Source organism: Phocoena phocoena, chromosome 8 (genome assembly GCF_963924675.1).
Source record: "Phocoena phocoena chromosome 8, mPhoPho1.1, whole genome shotgun sequence".
Lineage (NCBI taxonomy): Eukaryota > Metazoa > Chordata > Mammalia > Artiodactyla > Phocoenidae > Phocoena > Phocoena phocoena.
In genome coordinates, this window is record NC_089226.1 from 21,373,156 (window position 1) to 21,399,798 (window position 26,643).

At 44.7% G+C, this 26,643-nt stretch overlaps 2 protein-coding genes across 2 annotated transcripts in view; both read right to left on the bottom strand.

Annotated features, from left to right (window-relative positions):
- Nucleotides 1–5,986: 5,986 nt before the first annotated feature.
- Nucleotides 5,987–15,234, bottom strand: POU2AF3 (POU class 2 homeobox associating factor 3). The gene is given in 8 exon segments (XM_065882345.1): nucleotides 5,987–6,358; nucleotides 7,750–7,979; nucleotides 9,385–9,439; nucleotides 13,373–13,467; nucleotides 13,953–14,056; nucleotides 14,156–14,696; nucleotides 14,971–15,055; nucleotides 15,058–15,234. Coding segments are annotated over 8 exon segments (1,659 nt in total).
- Nucleotides 15,235–24,519: 9,285 nt separating this feature from the next.
- Nucleotides 24,520–26,643, bottom strand: part of POU2AF2 (POU class 2 homeobox associating factor 2) — a 33,065-nt gene continuing 30,941 nt past the window's right edge. Inside the window, 2 exon segments of the mRNA XM_065882346.1 lie at nucleotides 24,520–24,921; nucleotides 26,108–26,406. Of these exon segments, the coding sequence (XP_065738418.1) occupies nucleotides 24,520–24,921; nucleotides 26,108–26,406 (701 nt within the window).

A 26,643-nucleotide genomic window follows, 5' to 3' on the forward strand; every position in this document is an offset into this window, starting at 1 on the left:
GCTCAATGCCTCAGTGAAGATGGGAAGACGGATCCCCAGAGAGAGCATGGCAGGAGGTCATCTGAACAAGGCTGACTATGTGTCCCAGCCACTGAAAGTCCCTTTGCAAGATGAAGCAAGCAAAAGGAGCCACACAGAGAAAAGGTCGAAGGATATGAGAATGTCCACATGATGCCAGACCTGAGATCCCTCCAGGCCAGAACTCTCTGATAATAATAATCAAGGTGGGGGAGGTTTTCTGTTGGCCAGGGCCTATGCCTTTTTTTTTTTTTGCGGTACACGGGCCTCTCACTGCTGCGGCCCCTCCCGTTGCGAAGCACAGGCTCCGGACGCGCAGGCTCAGCGGCCACGGCTCACGGGCCCAGCCGCTCCGCGGCACGTGGGATCTTCCCAGACCGGGGCACGAACCCGTGCCCCTTGCATCAGCAGGTGGACTCTCAACCACTGTGTCACCAGGGAAGCCCAGGGCCTATGCTTTTTATGAAATTTTAAAAAACGTCTTTCAATAACCTTATGAGGTTTGAAGGGCTACCAGAGGTTGGATTTTCTGTTTGTCCCTTAAGGGGACCTAAGCAATTAGTCACGTGTCCCTTCTACCTCTTGCTCCCCCTCTCTGTCAGCTCTTTCTCAGTAGCTCATTGTTGACCTGTAACAGCTTTAGGTGCAGTAAAGAACTTCCCTCCTGAAAGACAGTCGTGTGCTTGGACAAGTCACCTTGCCCCTCTGGACTCAGTTTCCTCACTTGTGGAATGAGGGTTGGTTGGACAAAACCACTGGTTCTCAACCCTGGCTCTGCATTAGGATCTTCTGGGGAAGTTCTTCAAACATACGAATGCTTATTTCATAGACACACACACACACATCTATGACACATAAATGCATGTATGTGATAAGGGTGAAAACTGCATAAGATCTGCAGTCTAGTTAACAGCATTGTACCAATGTCACCTTCCTGATTTTGCTATTGTACTGTAGTTATTTAAGATGTCAGGCACCAGTGAGGGCAGCTCTGGGAAGGGTACATAGGACTTTAAGTACTAATTTTGCAACTTCCTGTAATTTTAAAATATGGAGTTAAAAAAATCCTAATCCCCAAATTCTACCCCAGAGATTGTGATTCATTAGTCTGGGGCTTGGATGGCAATGTTTTTTAAAACCTCCTTGGTGATTGTAATTCGCAGCCAGGGTTGAGGACTCCTGAAGTAGATGATGTCTGGGTCCCTTTCCAGCCCTGAAATATTATCAGCCAAATTAATCTCAACCCCTTCCTGAAACTGTTTAAATGTTCAACTTGTAGGGGTAATTTTTTAAAGTTTATTACCCACTGTGTAAAGGCGTTCTTTTATTTGTCCTAAAGTTACCCCTTGTCTGTTAGCCTCTTTCATTTCCAAGCACTGTCATCCTCTAGCTGGATCTTGGAATTGCTGCTACTAATTGATGCCCTTTCCCTGTGATACTCTTGCCACCACTCACTGGCTGCAGGTCATTTCTTATTCACCCTGGGCCACAAGCCCCTGCATTAGATGCTGCCAACTCCACATGGGTCTCAGCAGATAGGGGTGAATCGGGCAGGCTTCCCTTTAAAGTCTCTTCACTTTATTCTCTGGACTTCCACCCAAAGCCCTATGGGGAACCAGACTTTCCTGAGCCAGTGGGGGGTAACCAGTAAGAATTATAATGTGGGAAGGGGAGGATTCAGACATAATGCTGAATGGCACTGTGCTCACCGTCTGAAAGAAAACCACGTCAAGTTTAAACCTCTCACGGGGAGCCCAATAAAGGATGCGTCCCTGTTCTTATGCTAGATCTTCTGCCCTCTGACAAACTGTCTTTTCAGAGAACACTCCCTTCTTTTCACAACCACAGTGAAATTGTTACCCTACCCACCTTTAGGAAAAGTGTCACCTCCCCACAAATTGATCTCTTCTGGTCATCAGAGCAATCCTAGGACTTGAGTAGCCCCCAGCAGAGCTCTTCTCAAAATCTGGCTTATCCAACTATGAATTACATGGAGGGAGGGAAGTGGGCCTCGATAGGACAGCCCCGTGTGAGCTTTGACAGATTTAGTCCTGACAGGTCAAAAGCGAATATCTCTTCTTTCCTGCTGATCACCCAGGTGGCAATGAATGAACATCTCTCTGTCTGTCTGTCTGTCTGTCTCTCTCTCTCTCTCTCACACACACACTCTCACACACACACACACACACACACACACATTTCCCAAGACCCAACTGCATGTTATTTATCTATATTAAAGCAAGAGAAACTGTTTTCTAAATGGATGCAGATTCCTGCCCTCAATGAGTTTGAAGCTTCATTACTGTGCAGAGCTGTGTCCACTCAGATTTGTTCATCTTCCAGCTCCTACATCTTGCCCAGAGGCCTGTTGGAGCAGAAGAAATGGGTCTACTTTCCCTGCCTTTTAAAGCACGGAGCCACCTAGTCCCAAATCCCCCCTCCGTTGCCACACTAAAATCTAGTCACTCGGGGCTTTGTGATACCCCCCACCCGGGACCAAATCTTGTTTCTTAGGCAGGGCATCTCCATCCCCTTAGCTGTGAGAGGAAGGGAGGCAGTGTGAGGGTTAATTTTCCTGAGCAGCCCTGCCACCATTGTGCAGGCATCACAGAGGGTTTGAGGATTTAGAAACGATTGTAAGTCTGTGTTTATTTTAGTCTATTATAGTCAGAGTTTTCATTGGCTTTGATTTGAACTCATTGTAGCCTTCATCTTTCTGGAATGAATAATGATTTTAAAAAACAATTTCTATCAAAAAGTAGCACTGCACCACCTCCCTCCCCGTTCCTGCCCTGGCCCCATCATTCCAGTTATCCTTATCTGTGCCTTGCTTTCTGATGTCCACCTGCAGTCTTAGGCAAGCTGCCAAACGTCACCGCTCTGGCCCATTGCTTGAGGTAATAGTTTCCAAATGCTTACTGCTTTCAACTTTGTCTCCTCTTATCTCTCTCAGGCTTCAAGGCTTGACCCCTAATGTAAATTTCCCAAGAATTTGAAAATCAGTCCACGCCCATCCTCCCCGTTTAAGATTTTTAAAATCACACCCTCTTTTAAACATTTGACTGGATTTTGAAGGCATGTAATCCGTCTTGCACACAGTAAGCACTTGATATTTTGTTCTACTGATCTCTCTAATGGTTCTGAATAACAAAATGATTCATTCATTTAAATTTCCATTTGTAATCTTATTAAATGCCTCTGAGGTATGAGGAACTGGCTACAGATATACATGTACAGATACATATATGACTTTTAAGGCAAAAGATCAAGTTCCAAATAGATTATGCTTCCAGGTCTAATGCATGGAAAGTATATTGAGACTATTGGAAGTTCTGACTGTGGCATCAGGTAACCTGAATTGGAGAACTGTGATCCCGATTTATAGGTTGTATGACCTCGGGCAAGTCATTTCATCTCTCGAAGCAGCAGTTTTATCATTGAGAAAAATGAGAACCATAATAGTATCTATCGGGTGTGCTTGTTTGAAGATTAAATGAGATAATGCTCACGTCACTGGCCCATAGAAAGAGCTTAGTCCATGTAAGCTATTATTATTGTGCCTCTGGGTTCTACAAGGGAACAATCCAGACATTGAATACATCAGTGTTTTTCAAGTGTTTTTCAGAATCAACTTAGGTACATTTAAAAATGCAGATGCCTGGGCCCCACCACTGGCTTACTGATCATGCTTTCTCACACTGAGGTGTAGGCACCTGTATTTTACCCAGCTTCCCAGGCATCTGTTGATGAGAAGCCTTCTAGGTTGTCCCACTGCTGCTGTGGGGCTCCCGAGCTGTTGTGTGAGCTGCAGTGGGTAAGAGACTGGGTGGGCTCTGATAGACTTTGTAATGTGCCAGGTGATCTGTTGCCCCAAGTTTCTGCAAAGGTCTTAAAGACCATTTTAAGGTTGGAGATATTCATCGTAGTGCACAGTAGCGATATTAGCTCTTGTCTCACATTTTTAAATGAATCTTTTTCCATGCCAGATTTAGGGAAAACCTCAGGGGCATGTGAAGAAAGAACAAGAAACAGGGAGGTAGGAAGTGCTCTCTGTTTGTTAGAGCTGCAAGATCACCTATTCAGAAGGCAGAGGATAGAAGTGGGGAAAAAAAGAAAAAGAATGGCACCCAGGAAAGAGAGATTTTGGTGCCAACCACTGGACATCTATGGGTTCTCTGTTCTCTGTCCCTTTGGGACAGCTGCTGGGGGTGGGGTGCAGGGCATGCAAGGGCTTTGGGCTGTGTGAACAGACGTTTGTTGACAATAGGCCAGCTTCAGTTTAGTTTGAAGCTATTAAAAATTTAGTTTTAAAGGCAGTAATTGTTCTGTTCCCCTGGCATATCTATTCCATGAGGCAGGTTGTAACTCGTCTGGTTTGCCCAAGCCTTAGCAGAGTCCCCAGTGAGGGGACAATTTGACGGTGTCAGTTTGAAAGCAAATCTGTCTCCTGATCAAAAGAAACCCACTGAGGTAGCAGTTTGTCACCTTCTTCCCCTCAGTCGCCAGAGTGGGGGGCTCTAGCAGCTTTTGTGCTCGGCATCTTTGCATCCTGTGGACAGCTCGACCCGTCTGGGGAGCTCTGACTATTGGTAGTCAGCTGGGAACACAGCTTTGTGTGTACAGGGGTTTAATGGAGGATGATTCCACAGGTTCCTGAACAGTTTTTCACAAATGGCGACAAACTTTTCACCAGTGGAGAGTAGGAAGCACCACTTGGTGTTTTTCAGACCCAAGTTCAGGCACTTATTGGCTGGGTGACATTGGGCAGGTGACAACTTCTCTGAGCCTCAGATTCCTCATTTTGCTATCAATGTTGTTGCAAAGATTAAATGAGAGAATTAAATGTGTGAGAAAACCCTTAGACAATTCTGGCACACAGGAAGGGCTCAGAAAATGGTAGCTGTGGCCAGTACCAATGGTACCAGTATTGCTGCCATTGTGCTGAACCCCAAGACGAGGAAAATGTCCCCCAGACCTCACAGCAGGGATGAAGTCCTGTGCCTTAACGCCCTCTGCAAACAGGATTTAACAGTATAGTCTAGCACAGATGGCTTAAGTAACTCCTCTTCAGCTTGAAAGACAGTTGGCCTTGTTCAAATAGATCAATCAGAGGAAGTTCAGTTGTAAACAACATAGTCAATCCTACAAATCAATCTGTAAACACGAGCGATGCATATTTAAAGACCTAAAGCAAAAATTCAAAAATAGAAGGTAACAAAGAATTCTAACCTTTTTGGTACATCAACTGCATGGTAGCTCTCAAGAGAAAGATCAAGTATTTGCCCCGAAAGTTTACAAAAAAGGATTTTGGAAATGAAATATCTACAGGTTAACAGTGCTGTAGGTAAGATGTGCTTTTTGGTCATATTAACCTTCCACTGACACTGATAGATATGAGAAACTAATGATTCATAAATGTCTTTCTCTGATGTTGCCCCAAGATGTACACTCTCATCTAGCGGTGAGGCTGACTGTCCCTCTTCAGCCGTCATAGCTGTGTCTACCCTCCGTCTCCATGGGAGCCAAGGCACCTCACAATATTAAAATAATTTCCAATCCATGAACAAGTGAAATTAAATACTGAAGAGTAATTAGTGATTTCCAGAATTAGTTGATATTACTCAAATCAACTGGGGAATGAGTATTGGAAAATAAAAAAAAAATAAGCCAACTTTTAATAATACAAAATTATTTATTAGTTAAAAAATTATAATTTGTTCATTACACAGAAAGTAAAACGAATATTCCCTACAACAATTTTAACTGTAAGTGTACAAAGTAGGAGTGGCACTATGACTGGGTCTGAATTTCGTATTAATGCCTAAATTAGTGTCAGAAAATCGAAAATGGTGACATGTAAACTGCGCCTGTGATATTTTGTTAGCAGGTTGCATATTTTGAGTTGTCATCTAGAGGTGGTAAAAAAATAGATGCATGCATGCCATGTTCCAAACTAATGTAATTTCTATTAACTATAGCAGATGTCCCAGTTTGTTTCCCTCCTACAGAAATCACTGCTTGCTGCTGCTGAGGGAGTGAAGTTCACATAGTCTGTGCTGGGGTAAGCAAAACACTCTGAAGCTCTGAAGGTGTCCAAGTGTTCTGCCTTGCAGGATGCACAGCAGCAGACAGAGGCGGTGGCAGAGGAGAAGCAGTTGTACTGGGTGTGTGAGGGCAGGTGAGGGTAGGAGTAGTCTTCCGAGGGGTAGCCACAGTTTCTGGTGTCCAGAGAAGGGGGAGAGTTGTAATTCTCCGGAGTATATGAAGGTAGCTGAGCAGGAGAGTAACTGTAGTCTAAGGAACCAGAGAGAGTGGAGGAATCCGAAGGCCATCCTGGGTTCTAGAGAGATGAAAACCAAGGAACAAAAAGCTTGATAAATTAGACAGAATTAAAAGAACTCAATAGAGTAGATTTAGTAACTCAGAGTAAGAACATTAGGGGGAAAAAAAAAAGAAAAGCACAACAAAACACCCAACACAACCCAAGTCTGCAGAAGTAATTTTATTTGCTGGCTGGCGTGATTTCATGACACTGCATTCTATACTTACCTATTTCTTTCCCAACAATAAATTGCCTTGCTTCACTGGCTTTCTTTGTTATAAGCATACTTTAGAGCATGCTTTGTTCTTAAACCACAAAATCCCATTGTGCTTCATCACCTGCGCATCAAATCCTGCTGTGTGCCACGATATAAGCTGCAGGTGGCAGCCTGGATGTTCTCCACACCCTTGACTGCGGAGAACAAGGTGAACATACACAGGTAGAACCGAGATCCTCAATGAGCCAGTGTCTGGGAGACTCCAAGACTCGAAACTACTGTTACAGGCGCTAAAGTCTTGACCCCTGCAGAGAAAGGTACTTTCTTCTTTCTCTTAAGCAGGTCCACAATTGTTACTGAGAAAGCCTAACTTGGAAGCTGGAAGAGAAGTGAATGACTGGGGCCCTGTGTACATATCCGGTGGAGTTAATTTCTTATCCCCTTAAAATTTAGTCAGATACCTACACGGACTTTTGACAAACCAAAAGAAAAAAGTATTTACATTAAAAAACTACTTTCTAAGGTTTAAAAAAAACTATACGAGTATCTAAAAGACATCTTCAACAACTGGTATCTACCAATGGACACCTTATTTCCATTTTAAGTGGTAACACATTTTCAGACATTTGAGGTCCATGAAGAACAGACAATCCAAACGTTTTCAACTATTAGGACTTCATTTTTTTACCAACCATCTCAGACCCAAATGAGTTCTTGTGCCTGTACCAGACCAAAACAACCAGTTAGTAGAGCCAATTCAATGCCAGAATAAAACAAAAAATCCCTTATCAGATGACAGTTTGTACTGTGTTGAAACAGCCTTAATTCTAATTTCTAGAACTCAAAAATCCAAGGGCCACTGTTTAAATCAGTAATTTCCAATGAGTAGATTTCTGAACTTTACAGTTTAAAAACATTAAATGAGTATTGCCGGGAAACCTCTTTTTATGGCTACACACCAAAGGTACTTGGGCGTAGCCGACTTGGGAAATCATAATTACGTGTGTATCCAAAGGATTTTGCCCTTCAGTGTGTGGCTATTTCTACCTCCATTGAGTTTTAAATGGTTCTTTGCTTGTTTCCTGGATGATTTTCTTGTTGATAGTGTCTTTATGATTTCTTACGAGATGATACAAACTCTCTGCCCCATAGTAAACAATAATAGGTTTTGTAAAGAACAGAGATAAATTACCAGGCTCTGGTTAAAGCAGAAAGGGGCAGGCTGGAAGCTGTCTGGGAAATAGTGTGGAGTACTTTGCATGGAACTGGGCGAAGGGTCCGGGTGTGTCTCTGTCTGAAGGTAGGAATCAAATATCTGGTCGAGGAAGCCTGGATTTTCTTCACAAGAAACACAACTGGAAAATTCTCGGGGTTGGAAATAATTGGGTGTGGAAGGAATTGGTTCAGGCTCAAAATACTGTCCTAGAAGAAAAAGGAAAAGGAGAGATTTTTGTTTAAAAATTGCACTTACAGATTTGAATCGAGTTCTGTTCTTTATTCTGAGTATTTACTACCTCTAGGGGGAAAGGGGGCTTAAGAAGTTCGAGAAAAGTAAGCAGGCAGGCAATCTGGATTTTTTAGTTGCCTTAGAGAATTCAAGTCCACTGAAATGAATCTGGTTAATAATGTGGAAACTGGCTGTAAATGTGGCCTGGGCAAAAGAAAACAATGGTGATCCCATTTCTGTCCAACTGTCACAGTCAAGCTCAAACTTTCCCTGTCCACTCTCTTAGACTATAAAGCACCAACACCCTACCCCTATCTGCAGTCCAAGTGACCCTCATCTCTCAGAAGTAACTTGTAGTGTTGTTTGAGACTTTAAGAAAACTTCTGATGCCATGGGAAATAATTCTCTTGATCTAGGGTTAATTGCTTTCCAAAAGTTTTCACACTTACTCAGTAACTTAAATTTTGAGGAGTATTACAAATGGCAATGCATATTATAAATAGAGAAACCAGGAATGTCTACAGATTAGTATTGCTCATTTTATATTACAAAAAGCAAAATGTTTCCTTAGTGAACATGTTACACATGATCATGGAATTAATATGTTAAATACCAAACAAGAATAGTTCTGAAACCCCTCCCTTTTCCATTTCAGTATTAATAGGCCCCATTTCTGATTATTACTCTTAAATGCTCATAGAAGATAGGTTTAGAGTGTGTCCATCAGAGGAATGACAGAACACTGGAGTTTTTGAAGTCTCGAGGCTCCTTTAAGGTTAAGTGGCACATTCAGTGGGGAGCTCCCATAGCACTGGTTTCCTTATATATGACCTCCTTAAACTCTGAGCTGTTGAGTGGCATAGGTAGGAGTGTTTATGTAATGGAGTTATTCGTAATGGGCTGAGAAAACTTACACTTGTTTGAACTGCTTTCTGGGAAGAGAGAAAAGAAGGGGAGGGAAGCCCCTGTTGGCTAGAAACTAAGCGAAACAAGAGCAAAGGCATTATTCTAGGACCTCGGGATGTTCTGTATTCCATCTAATAGTACACTAAAAAAGATAACAGGTTTCTGAAAACAGTTCTGATCTTTTAATCAGGTTTAGTTACTTGGAGACGAGGACCTGGAACTAATGTGAAGAACAAGCTCTTGGAGCAGAGTAGGTAGCAGGGAATAGACAGTTCAGAAATGAGGACAAAATGTTGCACTTGTTTCCTTGCTGGGCTTGTATTTGGAGTCACCATGCCTTTTTTCACCTTCTGATTGGTTGGATTCCAATTAAATGGTGGTGCCTATCCTAACCCCTGAATCAAGTACTGAAAGCCTTTCGAGATGGACTTTTGGAAGAGTTTTTGAGGGAATTGTAAGGCTGGCTTTACTGACCTGCAGAAGATGGTGGGACTGGGTCTGAAAGGTGGACACTGTTGCCTCCGGACAGCTGCCAAAGCAAGAAGATGACCACAAAGCAAAGTGAAATAAAAGTTCTTTAAAGGGAAATCTAAGACATTTTGACGTGAGCTGTGTTGCCTTCTGCTTAAGGTAAGCCAGATTCTTTCTTCTGAAAAAAACTCACTGTTGTGAAATACAACCAATGTTATATCTTCTTCGGATTCAACTTTCATTTTTGCTTGGGGATTTTTTTCTAATATCTCCCACTTAAATTATACAGGTTGTTAATTTTGATAAAAATTAATTTAAATGATTTTTATATGACATAAATGAACAGTGCAAGAAAACACAGTAAATATCCTTTCTATTAAACTATTTAATTTAAATTAAATAAGGATTAACATTTATTTAATCCCAACTGTCCGTAACTTAGTCAATCGTTTTCCTCAAAAATTTCATATACTATCTGGCAGCTTAATCCTGGATAGCTAAAAATAGTCACATGTTCTTCCTAGCTATGAAATATTAAAATAGAGAATATTTTCTTAAAGTTGTAGTCAGTGAACTGGAGCCTATCTACATTCTAGTTAATGGCTGGGAAATATTTCACCTCTCGGTACGTTTTTTACTATTTTCTATAAAAGTTGCTTTTTTTCACTACGATAGTTAAATACCTGAAGTTTATGAGACTGTTCCTTTTAACTATTCAAAGTAAAGCAGCCTGTGTCTTCCAGTTAAATTGATAATTGTACTAACTGAGTTATTTAGGACTTCTTTTTTTTTTTTAGATTTCAGGTGGTGGCTTTAAAGTTTAAAGGGACCAGCCTTGCTCTGAGAATCTGTGCTGGGAAGCAGAGCTCAGCATGCCTCTCTCCTGGTTTACAGGGTATACTCACTCCTGTACACTGAGCCGCTGGGAGCCTGCACAGTCGGCCGCTGCTGAAACAGGAGGTGGTGTTAATTTTGAAAACGATCCATGCTGTAATATCATGAACCAGGAAGTTGGAATCCCTCACCAGTTCTTTATGCAAATATCTGGCTGCAGCTTAAGCTCAAGCACTTGCAAGGAGTGGGTTTTAAAAACTCGGCTTCAATGTAGAGCTCTGGTTAACCCCATTCCTCCCCTGGAATGGTCCGTTTGTAGGCCTCCCCAGGTTATCTCCCTCAGGTATGTTTACAATACCCTACTTGATATTATCTTTCTAGTCATGGGTTCACTTTCTACTTTGCTGCAAGAATACAAAGTCTCCACTCTCTTAGATTTCAAACAGCGCAAAAATCCACAATCTACAATTTATAAAAATACATCAAGGTTGTTTAAAAAAATTAATGGTAAAAAAAGGGTAAATTATGTCTTTTGGTAAGTACTAACTCCAGTTTCTCTTTATCCTAAAGGTAAAAGAGTTGTGTGTGCATGCGTGTATGTGTGTAGGGCTGTTTGTAAATTGATCTGGCCGAAGTAAGTTTTTTAATCAAACTGACAAATCTGGCATACACATGTTTCTCCTGACATTGAGACCCTAATGTTTGTCTCAATCCATAACTTCCATTCAGGATTGCCTTCTTAAAATTTCAAATTGTGGATTCTACTCTGACTTTATAGCAAATTATGATAAATTTCTTCCTGCTTTATATATTTGATAAAGTTAACTCTTTCCTTGGCTTAACGCTTCCCAGAGGTATCCTTAAACCACTGAACAAATTGGAGATGATCTCTGTTAAACCAGAAGCAGGCATACACCATGCCCTGTTACCTGCTATCCCTGCCTATTGAGTATACCTCACAGCTTTCCTAGAATCCTAGATCCTTCTGATGGTGCCCAGTGAGAGATTTTACATTTGGCTATCATAACTAAACCAACCCTGTGTTACTCCTCCATGTCTGTGAGGATCTGGGTGGATAAAATCTTCCAGAAAGCAAAGTAGGGCTTGCTTTGCTCTGCATGTTCCTGAAAGGCACTGGCTCAGAAGTACTGCTTGATTATTTCTCGGGGAGGAATTCAGAAAATTCAGATAAGTCAGACTGCTCCAGGGAACAGATACTGGTCAGATACACAAGTGCAATGTTTCAGCCTTGCCTTCCTTCCAGCAGCTAGCTAACAGGGGAACAGTGGCCAAACCAACCTGTAAGAGGCCAAGAGTAATAAAATTGCCATGTGCAAGTGGGCAACTGCAGTGCAGGTTGCAGCTGGAGCAGAATTCTACCAGGTACCAAAGCTCCTTAACAAAAGATTACATTTTGTTAGGAACGTCTTGATGATTTTTTTTTGGCACCAGCAGTATTTCGCAGTTCCCTTGTTCCTGGTTTTATTAATTTTATAATAATCTCTGAACTGAAGGGGTTGGTGGTTGAGGCTATCAGACTCCTGCTCAGCACAGCTGGATCTGCAGAAAGATGAATTTTAAGAGCCAGTGGGTGGGAAGTTTCTTTAAATATTAAGAACAAGAAGATCTTAGTCCCACTTTTTGCTCTACCATTAGTGACTGTAAGGCTTTGACCTTTAGACGTAATAGAGGCATACAGATCCCTGATCTACTTACCTCTCCTGGTTGTCATAAGAATTAAAAGAAATAGTGAGTGTGCAAAAGTGCTTTAAAAGAACCACTGGAAAACTCTGTACAAATGGAAGGAAGTTTTATGGTGTTAGCTGAAATTCTACACATGGAGGTACTGACTTTACATCCAGAAAATGTAAAATTTGTGCTGTACATGCCATATCACAGCAAGCTCACACCAGAACTCTAAAACTCTGAGCAAAGGGTGTGAATGAACATTACTGAATAGCTGGCTTTCAATCCCTGGTTGTACTTTTATTTTAGCTGCTTTTTGGAAATAATAAGAATGATAGTTAACATGTATTGAGCACTTTCTAAGTGGAAACCACTCTTCTAAGTGCTTATGTGCAATAACTCATTTAATCCTCACAAAATCCCATTATCTCCAGTTTAAAGATGAGGAAACTGAGACTGAGTAACTTGCGCGAGGCTTCATGCCATGGAGGAGCTGAGGTCTGGACCCAGTCCATTGGTTCTAAAACCTGTGTTGATCACCCCTATGGCATCTGCCTCTTCCCGAAAAGGCCCAGTTTCATGAAGTCGGGCATTGCACACAAACAGCACTGGACACAAAAACTGTTGTGCGACAGATGCCAATAAGCTGGAGACAGGACCAGTCTTACCACTGGCAACATGGGCTCTGTCCTTCATATCCGACATTCACACCCAAACCAACCCAAAGGCAACTGTGTGATCAAGGGCTCTCAGCAATGAATTGCCCTCTCTTGGAGGATAACCCCACCTAGTTTATTTGGTTCTGCTGCTGCCCTGAGCACTCTTGGTAGTATTTTCTGCTTTAGGATGTACATAAAATGGCAGGGTACCCTTATGACTGCCCAGATCAATCGCATGATAACTTGGAACTGCTCAAGGCTTCATTACATCTTAAGGAGGTTCTATATTTCAAGCTGTCTCCTCTGAGGCTACACGGCCCCTTTCGGCTGGGAAATTTCAGTGCCTGGTGATTTACAGATCAATGACCTCAGAGGCTGGGTTCCAGAAGAATGAGGTGGCGGGGAATGCTCCACAGAGATTCTCTCCTTGAAGGGCTCCCTAAAAGGAAGTTTCTGGGAGAGATTTTCTTTGCGTATGCGAGGGCACATACACTGTCTTCCTACAAAATAACAACCTGCTTACCTACTGGCTGCTTCTCCCCTGTACTGGACCAACATGCTCTTATACTCAACTATGATCAGTGAGGGATGGGCTTCCCCAAATCTTGAGCTCCACAACATGCCCCAGCTGTTCTCTGTTGTTTTCTGTGGTGAACTGGGATGAAGGTGGGCGCAGACGTTATAAGAACAGCTACGGAAGGCCAGGCCTGGGGATGGTGACTGGGGCCTAGGGTGGCCTCCTACACCTTCCCAGACACAGGGCTGAATGAAGCTGAACACGAGTTGGGAAGAAGTGAAGGGTTTATGCTTACGGTTCCCCCTGAGGCTGCCTGGTGTGCCCTTCTCTGCTGCAGCAGCTCCTTCACTGTGATCTTCACCCGGACACCTTGATACACCTTAGGTTTTTCTGGGGAAAGGCAACCGAGTCAGTGGTCAAGTGTGAGGTTTGGGTGTCAGGCTGGGGTGTGGGGGGGTTCTTTATAAACTATGGCACCTGAGGCCAGATCTCTAGGTCTGGAGAATGCAAAGAGAACGCTAAAAGACAGATGGGAAAGAAACTCAAATTTCTCAAACTCGAAAGGATGAAGAGATACCGTGGGCAGGTTTCAGGGCCCCAGTGGAAACAGAACCTATGGAAATCTGTGGGGCTACCTGCCCCAGGCTGAGCCCTATCCCTAGGCCAATAGCGCAAGTTTTTCTGCTCAGGAATGTGGAGACCAGTCTAGGGGACCTCACCCCTTGGCTAAGTTAGGGGAACCTAGGGTTCTGGTCTGGGAGAGGATGGAGACCTCTCCCAGACCAGAACCTGAGGAGGGGCTGGGCGTCGCCGCAGCTGACATAGCCCACCCCACTCCCACGCCAGTGGAAGTTCTGAGTCCCTTCCTTCTCCGCCAGGGCAGACGTGGCTTCTGGGGAGCCTCTGACCTCTACGTGCCCTTGGCCTGGAAGCCAGCCCTGGGGCAAGCAGCCGGCAGGTGGGTTTGGCCAGCCTTGTCCTTGGGTCGGTGAGGGACTCGCCAGACTGACCCCAATAAAGGGACCAGGCCCGAGAACTCCCTCCCTCTCGTCTTTTTCTTCTGCCTTCTCTCCCTCACCCCCTTTCTCGCCTTTCCTGCTCTCCATCTTTTCCTCCTCCCTCCTTAGTCTCCGCTCCCGCTCGCTCCTCTTCCCGTCTCTCCCCACCCCCTCCCTTTCTGGGGCAGGCATTTCTCCGCGGCGCCCGAAGACTCCGAGTCGAGTCCGCGAAGCGCGAGCTGGGGAAGGCGTGCGGTGCGGCTGAGGACCGCGCACTCGGCCGGGAGGCCGCCGTCCGGAAGGGGCCGCCCCTGGGGCCGGCGGGGCCGGGCCTGGGTGCCCGGCTCGCGGGAGAGGCCGAGCGCGCCCTAGGGGTCGTTGGGGAGGGCGTCCTGCGCGCCGGGAGCGGGGGCAGCTGCGGCCCCGGGCGGGCCCCGCGGAGCCGCGGTGAGTAGGTCGGGCCGGGCGGGCGTTTGCGGGCGGGGGTGGCCGCGGGATCCCAGGAGCGACTCCGGCCCTGACGTCGACCCTGGAGTGAGCGCGGGAGAGCCGCGCGGGGAGGGGCGGGCCGCGCGATCAGCCGGGGCGCCCGGCGACAGGGCCGGGCCGCCAGCGCCTCGCCTGGTCACTGCGGAGACCGCAGCAGGACAGCTGGGAGCCCCCCGGGCCGGGTCCTGGGAGCTAGGGTGCTCCCCGGGAAAGGAGGTCGCGGTGTTCGTCGCCCAGACCCAAGGAATCCCGCGTCTGGCCCGCAGGGCCTGGGCGCCGCGCCCTGTCCGCGGTCCAGCGTCTCCCTGCGACTTCCTCGCCGCGTCCGCGTCCCCGCGGACAGCGGGTGCTGCCCGGGGTCCGCACAGGGACCGCCACGGCTCAGCTCTGCGCGGGCCGGCTCAACCGGCTTGAGTCCCAGGCTCACCGTGAGCCTCTAGCTCCCGCCGCCGCTGCTGGGCGCACAAAGTCCGCGCCGGGAAGTCCAAGGGTCACAACTATGACCAAGTGAAAGGACCGGGGTACGCGGACGCCACAGCGGACAACTGGACTTGTGGGCCTCTGCCCTCGGGACCAGGCGTGGAGTGGGAGCAGCCACAGCGTGGCCCGTGCCCTCTCCGGATCCCGGGCTCCTACTTGCATGCCCTGACTTTGTGCCTCTCTGTTCCATGCAGGAAAAGCCGTGGAAATACACCCGGATCAAAACGCCCCTTACCCTCGTGACCCTACCCCAGGACAAGAAGCCGAGTTACCCGACATCGTGGTCAGCAGAAGCTGGGTTGGTGGCTGGATGCTGCAGCTGCAGGGACTCAGCGCCTAGGAGGGCTCCTGTGCAGGGGGAGAGGCAGAGATGCAACATTTTTAAAGTTTCACAAAGCATCCAGCTGCACCCAGGTTCCTGGAGCAGGAGACAAACAGAATTAATGTTTTATACCTTCGGGTATAGGTTTGAGTTTTTTCCCCCTCATGCCAAGTATTTAAAACCTCTAGAAACCCATGATTTGACAATCAATGATTGCGCGATACTTTCAATTTGAATATTCAAAGGCTTAACAAAATGGACTATCTTCTGCAGAAATCCTGCACAGAGGCACCCCACAGAGAGTCCACAGAAACAGGGGCTGAGACCCCTTTGGGGCCTGGCCCTTGCTTTTATTGTATTTTGAGCATTTTGCCCACCTTCCCACAGACAGAGCAGGAGTCCTCAAAGATGCTCTGTATTTCTGCCTCAGAGGTAGCCCTGGGAGCCTTGAGTGACTTAGGGTGCCCTTCATGACCACCTGAGTCAGGCTGGCCGGGCTGACTGATTTCCATCTCTTCAGTCTCTGTTTTAAGAGAAAATCTCAGGTTTTGGGGAGTGAACATGGCAGCCAGTAGGTCTGGCCTGGCAAGGAGTCACTCTGGGCCCAGATTGCAGGCTGGAGGCCTGCAGAGGCCTCAGCTCTGCGCCTCATCTCCTTCTGGCCCCGCCTGGCCACGTGCTGGCTTCCCTCCCCTTTCTTCCGCTCTTTGTCTGTGCCCCAGACACTGGGGTTTCAGTACAGAATGCCTGCCTGTTAAGACCCTTTGCTCCTCCCCACAGAGCTGGGGATGCCTGTGGGGCTTCACCTTCTGGAGAGTTTCTGAGGCTGGTGTTTTTTTCACTATGAAGTTCCCTTTTTTCTCCTCTTTATCCCTCTAGAGCCATTCCTGCTTTTTTGCTGCAGGAGCGTGTGTTGAGAGAAATGATAAGCTTGGCTTCTGCTCATTCTAGCTGAAAGGATATGGATTTGTGTCAGGCCTTCACACTTTGGGTGAGAGGTGGGAGGGATATGAAGTCAGCTGCTTCATTGGTCCAGGCCTAAGCCCCTCACAAATGACCAGGGATTGTGCTGGGTTAAGTTCTCCAACCACTTGCTGTACCTCTTCTGTGTGATTTGGAAGCTGAGAAGACAGCAGTGGTCCAGAGAGGGAGTGGGTGCCAGGCCAAATCCTCTCCTGGCCCCCAAGAGAGGGCAGGGTGGGGCTACCTTTCCAGATAAGCCAAGACATTTCCATGTTGCCAGGACAGGCAATGGTTATAGGCCTCTGTTCTTTGTTCTCTGAATTCTCTGAAGTGCAAGAGGTGGAGTTGAGCCCCTCAGGCCACCAGAAAAATACCCGAATGCCCTGGAATGTGTTGGATGTAGGAAGGAGCACACAGAAATGGAAGAAAGGGGCTCTAAGAGTGACAAGACACCAGGGTCTGTGATGGATCAGAGTTGCTTGGCAACTGAAGTTGTATCTCTGGGGGAGGGAATCACGGCTGGGAACACTTGAGATGGCACCTGGCAGTAGGTGTGGTATGTGTTTGTCCCCAGCCCAGCTGGAATCTGTCAGCTTCTGGAGCCTCTTTCTCCAAAGGCACTGAGCCTGTGTCCTGAGTTTCCCTGATGTACTCAGGACCAGACTCATGAGGAGGCGAAGGACACTGGGAGTTCAGAGAGCCCCTATTTCTTTCTCCCTGTCCTGCTATGTGTGGGCACGGCCCCCTTCTGAAGGAACAGTGAGCAAAGCAGTGTAGAATTAGGGACAGTCTCTTGTCCTCATAGCTTCTTCCATAACTTCTTTTCTCTTTTGTCCTCCATTTTGTTTTATACTTAGTTTTTGGTTTGCTTTAAAAAAATCTTCCTCTATGGCCTTCGTGTTTATTTTTTTCTGAGTTTCTTTCTTTTTGTCTCTCTTCTTGTCATTGCTTTCTATTTCTTACCTACATTGCTGTTTTTCTCCCTGGCTCTCTGTGTGTGTCTGTTTTCCCATGTTCTGGGGTGCTGTCTCATTTTTTCAGGCTTAGTCTCCTTCCTAACCTCTCCTTTCATGTGGAAGTGGACAGGGATGACAGGAGGCCATTGAGCGCCCTTGGCAACATCATCGAAATTGGTGCTGATGATTGGCTGACCTTTGGAGAAGGCAGGCAGGGCTGAGTGAGAGGTGAGTTCCTTGGAAGTCACGGGCTCTGTAGAGACAGCAAAGACCTCTTTGTCCCTTCCTCCAGAAGCCTCTGCCCAAAGAAGGACAGCAGTTCTGGGGGATTCTGCGTTGGCCGCTGCTGCTGGGATGGGTGTTCCAGTGCTGTTGCTAGCCAGCAACTTCAGAAAACTGGGTTTCCTTAGGTCTGAGCCCTGATTTGAGAAAGAAGCCCCCCAGTTTTTAGCTTAACAGTAAGGAGTTTCGTTGCCACTGTTTCTATAATTGCAGAACCCCAGCACAGGTATTTAAGAGCCACACGCCACACCTGCGGGGGTGAGGGAGGGTTCTTCTTAAATTGGGTCCTGTGAACCCTCCTTGTGGGGCTGTGTGTGTCACAAGGCCTGGAACAACCGGCTCAGCACTGAGGCCCCATGGAGTTGGATGTTCCTCATAGACTTTTTAGAGTTTGTCCTTTATTGAGTGTTTATTGCATGTCAGGCACTGTATGGTATAGCCTCCCCATGTCACAGATGAGGAAACAGGCTCAGAGGGATGAGCGGCATGACCAAGATTACTGAGCACACACATGGCAGGATTGGGAGTCAAACTTTGATAAATCAGATGCTAAACCCTTACTCTTAATTAACATTGTTGTCTTCCTGATCTTTTATAGCAGAGGCTTTCAAACTTTTCGGACTTCAAACCACACTAGGAAATTCATTTTACATGTTCGCATACTGTATCTATAACAATATTTATATATTTACAAAATAAACTTTTCATGGAACAATGTACACCTATGCACAAGAGATATCCTGAAAATTTCTATTCCATCTTTTCCATCTCATTCTATTCATGAAAACATCTATGTTGATTCGGAGTCGCTAATATAATTTAATGACCCACCAGTGCGTTGTGACTGACATTGGAAAATATTGCCTGTGAGACATGCAAACCCACTTGTCAGAGCTGTGCTCGTGGACAGCGTGTCCTGTCTGCTCTACTGTCGGGGTGTGTGGGGAGGCTGGGGCAGTGCAGATACTGACTGGAGAGTGGTCTGTAAACACTGGGGTCACAGGAACCCCGAGAAGAGGCTGACTGGAGGGGAGGGGAATCTGCTAATTAGGCTTATGACAGTTTGTGCGTCTCAGACCGGAAACTCTTCTTTCTTGCTGGGGTCATGGTCACCTTCAAGGTGTCTGCCCTGAGGTCCTGATCATCTCTTTCAGGTTTTTAATAAAAGACTGAAAAAAATGTTGTGGGTTTTAACAGGCTCACTTGCTTCAAAATATAACATAGGATCCAGATGTTTGGATGTTGGAAGGGATCTTTGAGGGACTGAGACAGACTTGGAGTGTTTTTCCAACATCCTTGCCGGTTGTTGTCCGGCCCAGGCTCCCTCCGCCACTTGGCTGAGCTGCCAGCCCATAGAGGAAGTGGGAGCTCACGGTGTGTCAGGCCGCCTGTTCCACTGTTGGACTGCTTTAAATTTAATTGGCTGAGACAAAATCCAATGCGGTGTATTAGCTGAGCACCATCTATGTACCAGGCCTGGTGCCAAGACCAGAAATACAGACTGATAGTCATGCTTTCTGTCATCAACTGCTTGGTGAGTAACATGGAATACCTGTTCTCCCATGTCCACACCACTGCTCCTTCATTACAGGTCTGTTTGGCTCATTCATTTGTTCATTCATTCATTCATTCATTCAACAAGCATATACTGATGATCTGCTCTGACCAGGCCGAGGACTAAGCCTGAAGAAGGTATCATGTCCTCTTCCACCCCCACTGCAAACCTTCTCTTTTTAAGGTTCACCATCTGCAATTTCTCTGGTTCTTCATATGTTATAGTATTTCAAATCTCTGAGCCACGGATCTCAGAAACACTTTAGTTGGTCCTTGGCCTTCTTAAAGTCCTGTAGCACCAGAATAATGGGAATAGAATACATTTTTAAAAAAGTTTTAAACTGAATATTTTAACTGAAATTTTTTGGCAGGCTTTTGTATGCAAATGACAGTGCAGAACATTATATTTAGGAGACATTATTAAATTAGACACACATGACACATGAATATGAAAAGACTTTCAGTAGAAGAAAAAGAGGGAGTTTATTCCCTCCGAATTTGACTGTGGCTCTAAATTCTCTTCATTAATGCAAAATTCTTTTGTCATTCTGACTGTTGGGACACTGTTACCAAACCTTGTGGGAAATATCAAGTTCCAAAAACATGGAGGAAACAAATACTTACTGGGTCCAATGTGAATGTTTGGTCCATATGAAAATGACCAGGAAGACTATTAGATGAAGGTTATTTAATGATTTGTGGTAAGTCAGTCTCTTCCCATAAAATATATCCAAAGTTTTTACATTAAGAGACTTCCATGGGGAATGAGCATTTGATAGTTTATCATTTAAATTAGGAAGATACCATCAGATTCTGCTTGAAAAGTTCATCTTAAGACATTTTTTTTTTAACATCTTTATTGGAGTGTAATTGCTTTACAGTGGTGTGTTAGTTTCTGCTTTATAACAAAGTGAATCAGTTATACATATACATATGTCCCCGTGTCTCTTCCCTCTTGCATCTCCCTCCCTCCCACCCTCCCAAGACATTTTTATTATGCAACATTTGAGACATACAAAAACATAAAGATTACTGTGATAAAAGCCTGTGAATATATTATCAACATTAAGAAATAAGTGATATTTCATTTATGATTAAATTAATTTATTAAGCCTTAAACTTTTAGATTATCCACTCAAGATATTTGGTTAAGAGAGAAGGTTAGCAGGGATGGCTATCAATTTTCCCAATTTGAAAAGCTGATTCTTAGGTACTACTTGTTTTGTCCACATTTTCTTCCTTTTGGAACTTGTAAATTTTCTTTTTCACTCTCTTTTCCTTTTGGCTTGTAATATACTGACAATGACATTACATATTGCAAACCCACACGTTTATCAGAGATTATGATTAGAGGACACTTTTATAGCAAAGATCAAATATAACATGGTGTCATCATTTACAAATAATTATAGAAGATTTTCTTATTATTTATTTAACCTGATCTTTAGGGATTCTAATTCCTGATCTATTTATCATATGTGTTTTTATCACACCAGAGATAATACCAAACACTGAATAACTTTTATTTATAAGAATTATTATCAATATTTATAGTCTACATAGATACTAAATGAATATATAAACATTTTTCTATGCTACTTCAAAGGTTCAGTAATTTTCCTTCTTAAAGACATTTAAAAATATGAAATCAGTCATCTTAAATATATTACCACTACAACTCAATAGCCAGTACTGTCATGATTTGCAAAGAGTATGACTAAGTTAAATCCTAAGCATGGTGAGGACTTTCTTATACATCAGAATTGTCACCCATAGTGTTGAGGTCTAAGTTGTTACTCATCTTTGTGGTATAATTTTCCCTCAACTTAACAGAGATTTACTGAGCACCTACAACCTGCTGGACACTAAGCCAGGTGCTGAGGACACAGAACTATCCTTCCCTTGATGAGTTTAGTTAGAGAATCCTCTTTAGCCAGAGTGTACGATTTTGCACTTAACCTCTCGAGAGTCAGTAGTTATCAAATATGGTGTGTAAGATGAACAGTGTAATATTGTTTTGAACAGTGAGGACACCTTAGACAGAACCTAATGATCGAACATAAAGAAAGAGTATAATTTTGATGTGTGGTTAGTAGAATGACTGTAACGTAATGTGACTTAAACCTTGGACATCAATTGTTGTTTCAGTTCTTTAAATATACCTGATGTTTTATTTCTTGTGAATGTATTATTTAGATTTACATATTAAAAATGGTTCACAGAGGTACTGGTAATTCCTTTATATATGTTTACATTTACGTGTATATAGATATATGTGTATGTATGCAAATATATATTTTACTATTGGGGTTAGTAATTCTTTTCCCTTTGTGGAATTTTCTGTACAGTACTCTAGTACTGAAGTCTTCCCCTTGCCATCATATTGTATTATTAGCTGTAGCAAGTCATAACGCTGATTTAAAAGCAGTTATTAAGTAAACGAGGTAAAGCTGTGGTTTTCTTCTCTCTTTCTTTGGGGTTTGTATAACATTGTAAGAGAAGTACAAACAGTTTCAACTACATACTATAGTATCTGTTTTTAGCGATGTATGGGGGGATTGCCTATATTTTAGCTTTTACATGGGAAAATATTGCTCTCCATTTTTTTTGGACATTATCCTCTAGGGAGATTTCTTAGCTTGAATTTGACATCACCATCTCTGCTTACTTTAAATCTTAAGGGACCTAAAAGAAATGGTGTTTTGAACCTGAACACTTAAATTTTCTCTGGCTTCCCCAGGAAAGCTGTGAGTCTGGGAAGAGCAGGTTTGAGAAGGAGACGGAGAGGAGAACATGTATAATCTTTATGTTGGCATTCTGCATTATTACATAAAGGTGCAGTTAGTCCCTGGCATGTGGTAGGAAATAGAGAGTACTTGAATGGGAAATGGGACAGGGAAATATAAATTCATTTTCCTAGCATAAGTTTATATCTTGGTTTCACTTTTTACAAAGTATTGTAAATTCCCAGAACAATAAAAAGAACCAAATTAAAATATATGCAATATAGCAACACTGTCAAGCTAAATAGAATTCTTAAAAGTCATTTACCATTTGGAAATTATTAGCACCATTCCCCACTCCACTTGATCCTTTAGACTAGAGAACTGAAACGGATACTAGACAGAGTATGGGCCTGTGTGTGTCTCCTTTTTTATAAATTAAATTTGCCAAACACTATGAAAGGGCTTGGATGCTCTAAGAAGAATGTAGACACCACTGGTCACTGAGCTCTACTTATCTGAGAGCCAGTGAATCCTCAGGTCGTGAGAAGATGAACATAATAGGTGAATAGACAATAGCAAACTAAGAGAAATAAGCATGCCTAACATTTAGTGTTATAATTAAACCAAAATTAAAGTTATAGGAACACATATTTATGACTTACACATAAACTTATGATTATTGTGTTATGTGCTACTTAGTAACAAATGGTAAGCAGTAGATGACTGTAATTATTATAAAATTTATACAACCAATCTAGAAAAGTGACTTTGAGATCCTTCCTTGTGAAGACCCTGCCTCTACAGGGAGGGCCAGATCTCTTCCTTCTGATGTGGGGCCTGCCGTCCAGGTTTGAGTGAGGCTGGATGACAGATGGCTCTACCGAAGATGCTGGCAACCAGGACTAAGGTCTCCAGTCTCAGCAGACTTGAGAAGGGCAGCTCTCTCCCATGGTAGAAGCTGTCCCCTTCCATTGAAGAGCAAATATTGAGCAAAGTAAAGATCTGGTTGTGAAAAGGAGTGGTGGGAGGGAAGGAGTAGGCAGGGGACCCGGGAGAGTGCAGCCCAACAGCTGTGGACCACGAATGCTCCTTTGTTTGTTTCTCCAGGGATGCTGTCCCAGGAGGGGGATGAAGGTTGTGAGGTAAAAGAAGGCTTCTATTCAAGTATTTCTTTGAGAACTCCACAAATTATGTGTATGTTTGCTCAACCAGAATATATACCCTTGAAGGCCTAGACAAGGAGGAATATCAATTATTCACTTCTAAATGTGAATTAATATCCATATTTGACTTTCTAGACTCCAACCTAGAGCATGGAACCCTGTCACAGAGGATGCGAGGGAGACTGTATTGAGGGGCTTTGGACCCCCAGGAGATGGAGGGAAAAAGCGCTGCAACAGGAGAGACCCAATGGGTCAGAAAAATGTGGTGAAGGGAATAAAGAAAGGAAGGTGGTAGGAAGACAAGAGGAAGATTGTGGGTGTGACCTGTGAGCCTTGACTCACACTTTGCAATGTTAAAGTGTGTGCAAGGTGTTTATGATGGGCTTGGCCTGCAGACAGGCACACTGCTTGGTGGGGATTACTATGGGAATTTAATTGCCAAAGGAGTCCATACCAGTCAGACTTACATGAGACAGATTGATGCTTCAAATGTCAGTTTCTTCATTTATACATCGTAAGAGCTATATATTTCTGACCAGTGAGCCATCAACAAGGTCTTTCTTCAAAGGTCATGTTGTCAAAGGACCTGACAACATGTCCTTCTCCAAAGACCCTTTGCTTCTTGGTGTTTTGTAGTCTTGTTTCTTGCCGACAGCCCAGGACTGCTCTCTGTGTTTTCCTTACAATGCATGCATTCTTATTTGATCATAGAATGTCCATTTTGCTAATGCATTCTGATAACTGTCGGTTTATTCCATCAGAGAGACAATGTCTAGCTTAATTAAGGCTACCGTTGATCAAAGAAAGTCTTTGGTCTTTGTTGTTTTTTGGATTAGCCTGATTTTTGGACATACTGGGCTTTAGTGCAGAGTCAAAACCATGTTATTTATGAAGCCATAGTGTCCTGACCCCATTTTAATGACAATAAAGCATTTATATGTGGTGTCACATTTGTTACTTGCAAGTTATTGTTATTTGCAAGTCACCGTAAGGGGATAAATGCATATAATGCTTCACACTTTATAAAGTCACATGATATAAAATGAGTTTTGTTTTATGCACCCTAGTCTATATTATATCCTATGCATTCTCTTTTATTGAAGAACACACATAGTTCATAATTAAGAAAAACTGGACAGGGAAATCAGTATGTTTTATGATCTGCATGAAGTTTTTAATGTAATTTAAGAAAAAATACTATCAGTGCTAAAAATGATACTTCAAAGATAACAAAAGATTCAGAACATAATGGGTTACTAAATTCCCCCAGAGACCCCACTGTCAGGCTGTCTAACTAGAATATGGTCCCTGACACACTGAATTCACATTGTGGTGTGTTTCAGTGGGGTTATAGTGGGAGGATCACAAATAAATGCCATCATCCTCCATTAACAAAGGGTGGCACGATGGCTTATCCTGAAAATCCAGTTCTGAAAAAGCCGCCACACCACAACAATCTGTGAATACAGACACTGACTTAAAGAAAAGCACAGAAGTCCTCTGGCATCCTCAGTAAGCTCCGCGGCACTCATATACCCCCCATGCCAGGCTCCCACCTTCTTTGGTCCACGGAGAAGGGTCCTGGAGGACAGAGGTGTCTGCCCCCTCGTCTGGGGAGAAGGGCCCCACCTTGGGTGGTGGGTCATTGGACATTGTCATGAAAGAGGTGAAGGGGTAGGGGGATGGGGTTGGGTACCCCTGCATGTGGTACAGATCCTCCAGTGTGTGCAGAGAGTAGGACTGAACCCCCGCTAGGGGGGCCACCCAACCGGAGCTCCTGTGCTGGGCAGTGCTCCCCGACTCTAGCTGGGAGAGGCAGCCTGTGCTGGGCGCCGAGCTCTGCAGGGCATCGGCCAGCACGGGGTCTGGTTGGCTGAGGCCTTCGGGCACCATCTGCTCCCACGAGTCCCTCTGAGGAGGATGGAAAGGTCACTGGGGTTAGTCATTAGGTGATTGTCTGACGTGGGCAGATTTCCTTCCCAACACAGGGTGCTGCTGGCCCATGTCTTCCAGAGCAGACTAGGTGTCCTCCCTCTGCTGTCCAAAGCCTCCCTACCAGGCAGCTCTCCCCTCTGGTGTTTGACATCGGCACTGGGAGTTTTAGTTCCTTTCTTACTCTAGAATTAGATTGTGTGTGTGTGTGTGTGTGTGTGTGTGTGTAGAGAGAGAGAGAGTCCTTTCCCCAGAAAACATTAAATGTGAAGATAATAAAATGAACATTTTGACAGCGTTTCATCATTTACTCCTGGAAGAAGTAGACCCTAAGCTACACAGTGGGCTTCTGAGAGGGCTAGGAAGGCTACCTGTCCTCAGTGAGCAAGGGGGTAGAACCTCATAGGCTTGGAGCTGGAAAGATTTGGCTTCAATTCATGGCTGGGCCACTTACTACCTTCCTGATTCTGAGTATTTCACTTTGCGCATCTGTAAGATAGGGCTTTAATAACTATACCCTGAGTTGTTGCAAGTATTAAATGAACAAGTGCACATAAAAGTTCCTGGCTGTAGTAGATACTCAATAATGTTAATTCCTACTCTCCCACAGCCTGTTTTGTCTAAAATCCCATCTCCAGAGATTCATGCCTTTGTGGTTGAGGGCTTTACAGTATAAGAAATTTACTAGTATTCATCTTTATGAACTCGTCTCTGGAAGGAATGCGAGAGAACAAGGTTCTAGAGGGTAGAAATATCGTGGGAGCGGGGAGGCAGGGAGGGGGAGGGCGAGAGGAGTCCTGATGCGCCTGCCCTGGCTGACAGCCTCGCTGTCTGCGAGGTAACTTCAGTGCTCTTTCCTTATGCACGGGAGGAATAATGGGGAAACATCTGGCACAATCGGTAAAGTATTAACAAAATGGATATATATCCTGTTTTATCAGTCGTCCCCGCCCAAATCCCTAGATAGAGCTTCCTGCCGCGTGGCTGGCACGGATCTTTGAGGAGGGCTCCCTGGGCGTGGATCCTGGCATCTCCCGGGGCGGCACAGAGCAGCCTCCCGGGGGTCTCCGGGGCGAGCAGACCTGGTTGCTAAGCACATAGGCTGGCCAGGGCCGCGGGAGCCCCGACGTTAGTGACCCCCTAAATTAAGCCTCTGCATACTCACCAGCACGAAGTGTGCAGGCTCGCTGGGGAAGGGCAGCGGCAGGAGCTGTGGCAGGGGTTAGGCGCTGATTAGGGAGCCGCTGTTGGGGGTCAGGGCCGTGGGGCGGTGATCCCCGTAGAGCTCCGGGAAGTAGGAGTCCAGGTGGGCCTGGTGGCCCTGCCCTGCCGAGGACTCGCAGGCAATGTCCTTCGCCACAGTTCGGGTGCAAGCATCGTTTGCGAACTGTTTACTGTTGTGGAAGTCCAAGTCGGTTAGGAGGGATCTCCTGACACCATAGTAACCTGACATCACCGGTGAGCCTGTTGCCAAGGGGAAAACAAACGGGCAAAAGTTGTTTCCTTGGAGGAAGTCAAGGCATCTCTGTTGCAGCCAGGTCTCTCCACGTGTGAAATGGTATTTCCAACGCAGGCCCGATGCCAAGGCCAACATTTAAATAGATAAATGTCTTGAAAGGCATTAACTATAGCGGCATTACCTCTTTTAACTGGTCCAGCCCAAATAATTCATACATTTAAAGTTCGCTCTGCCTTCGGGGA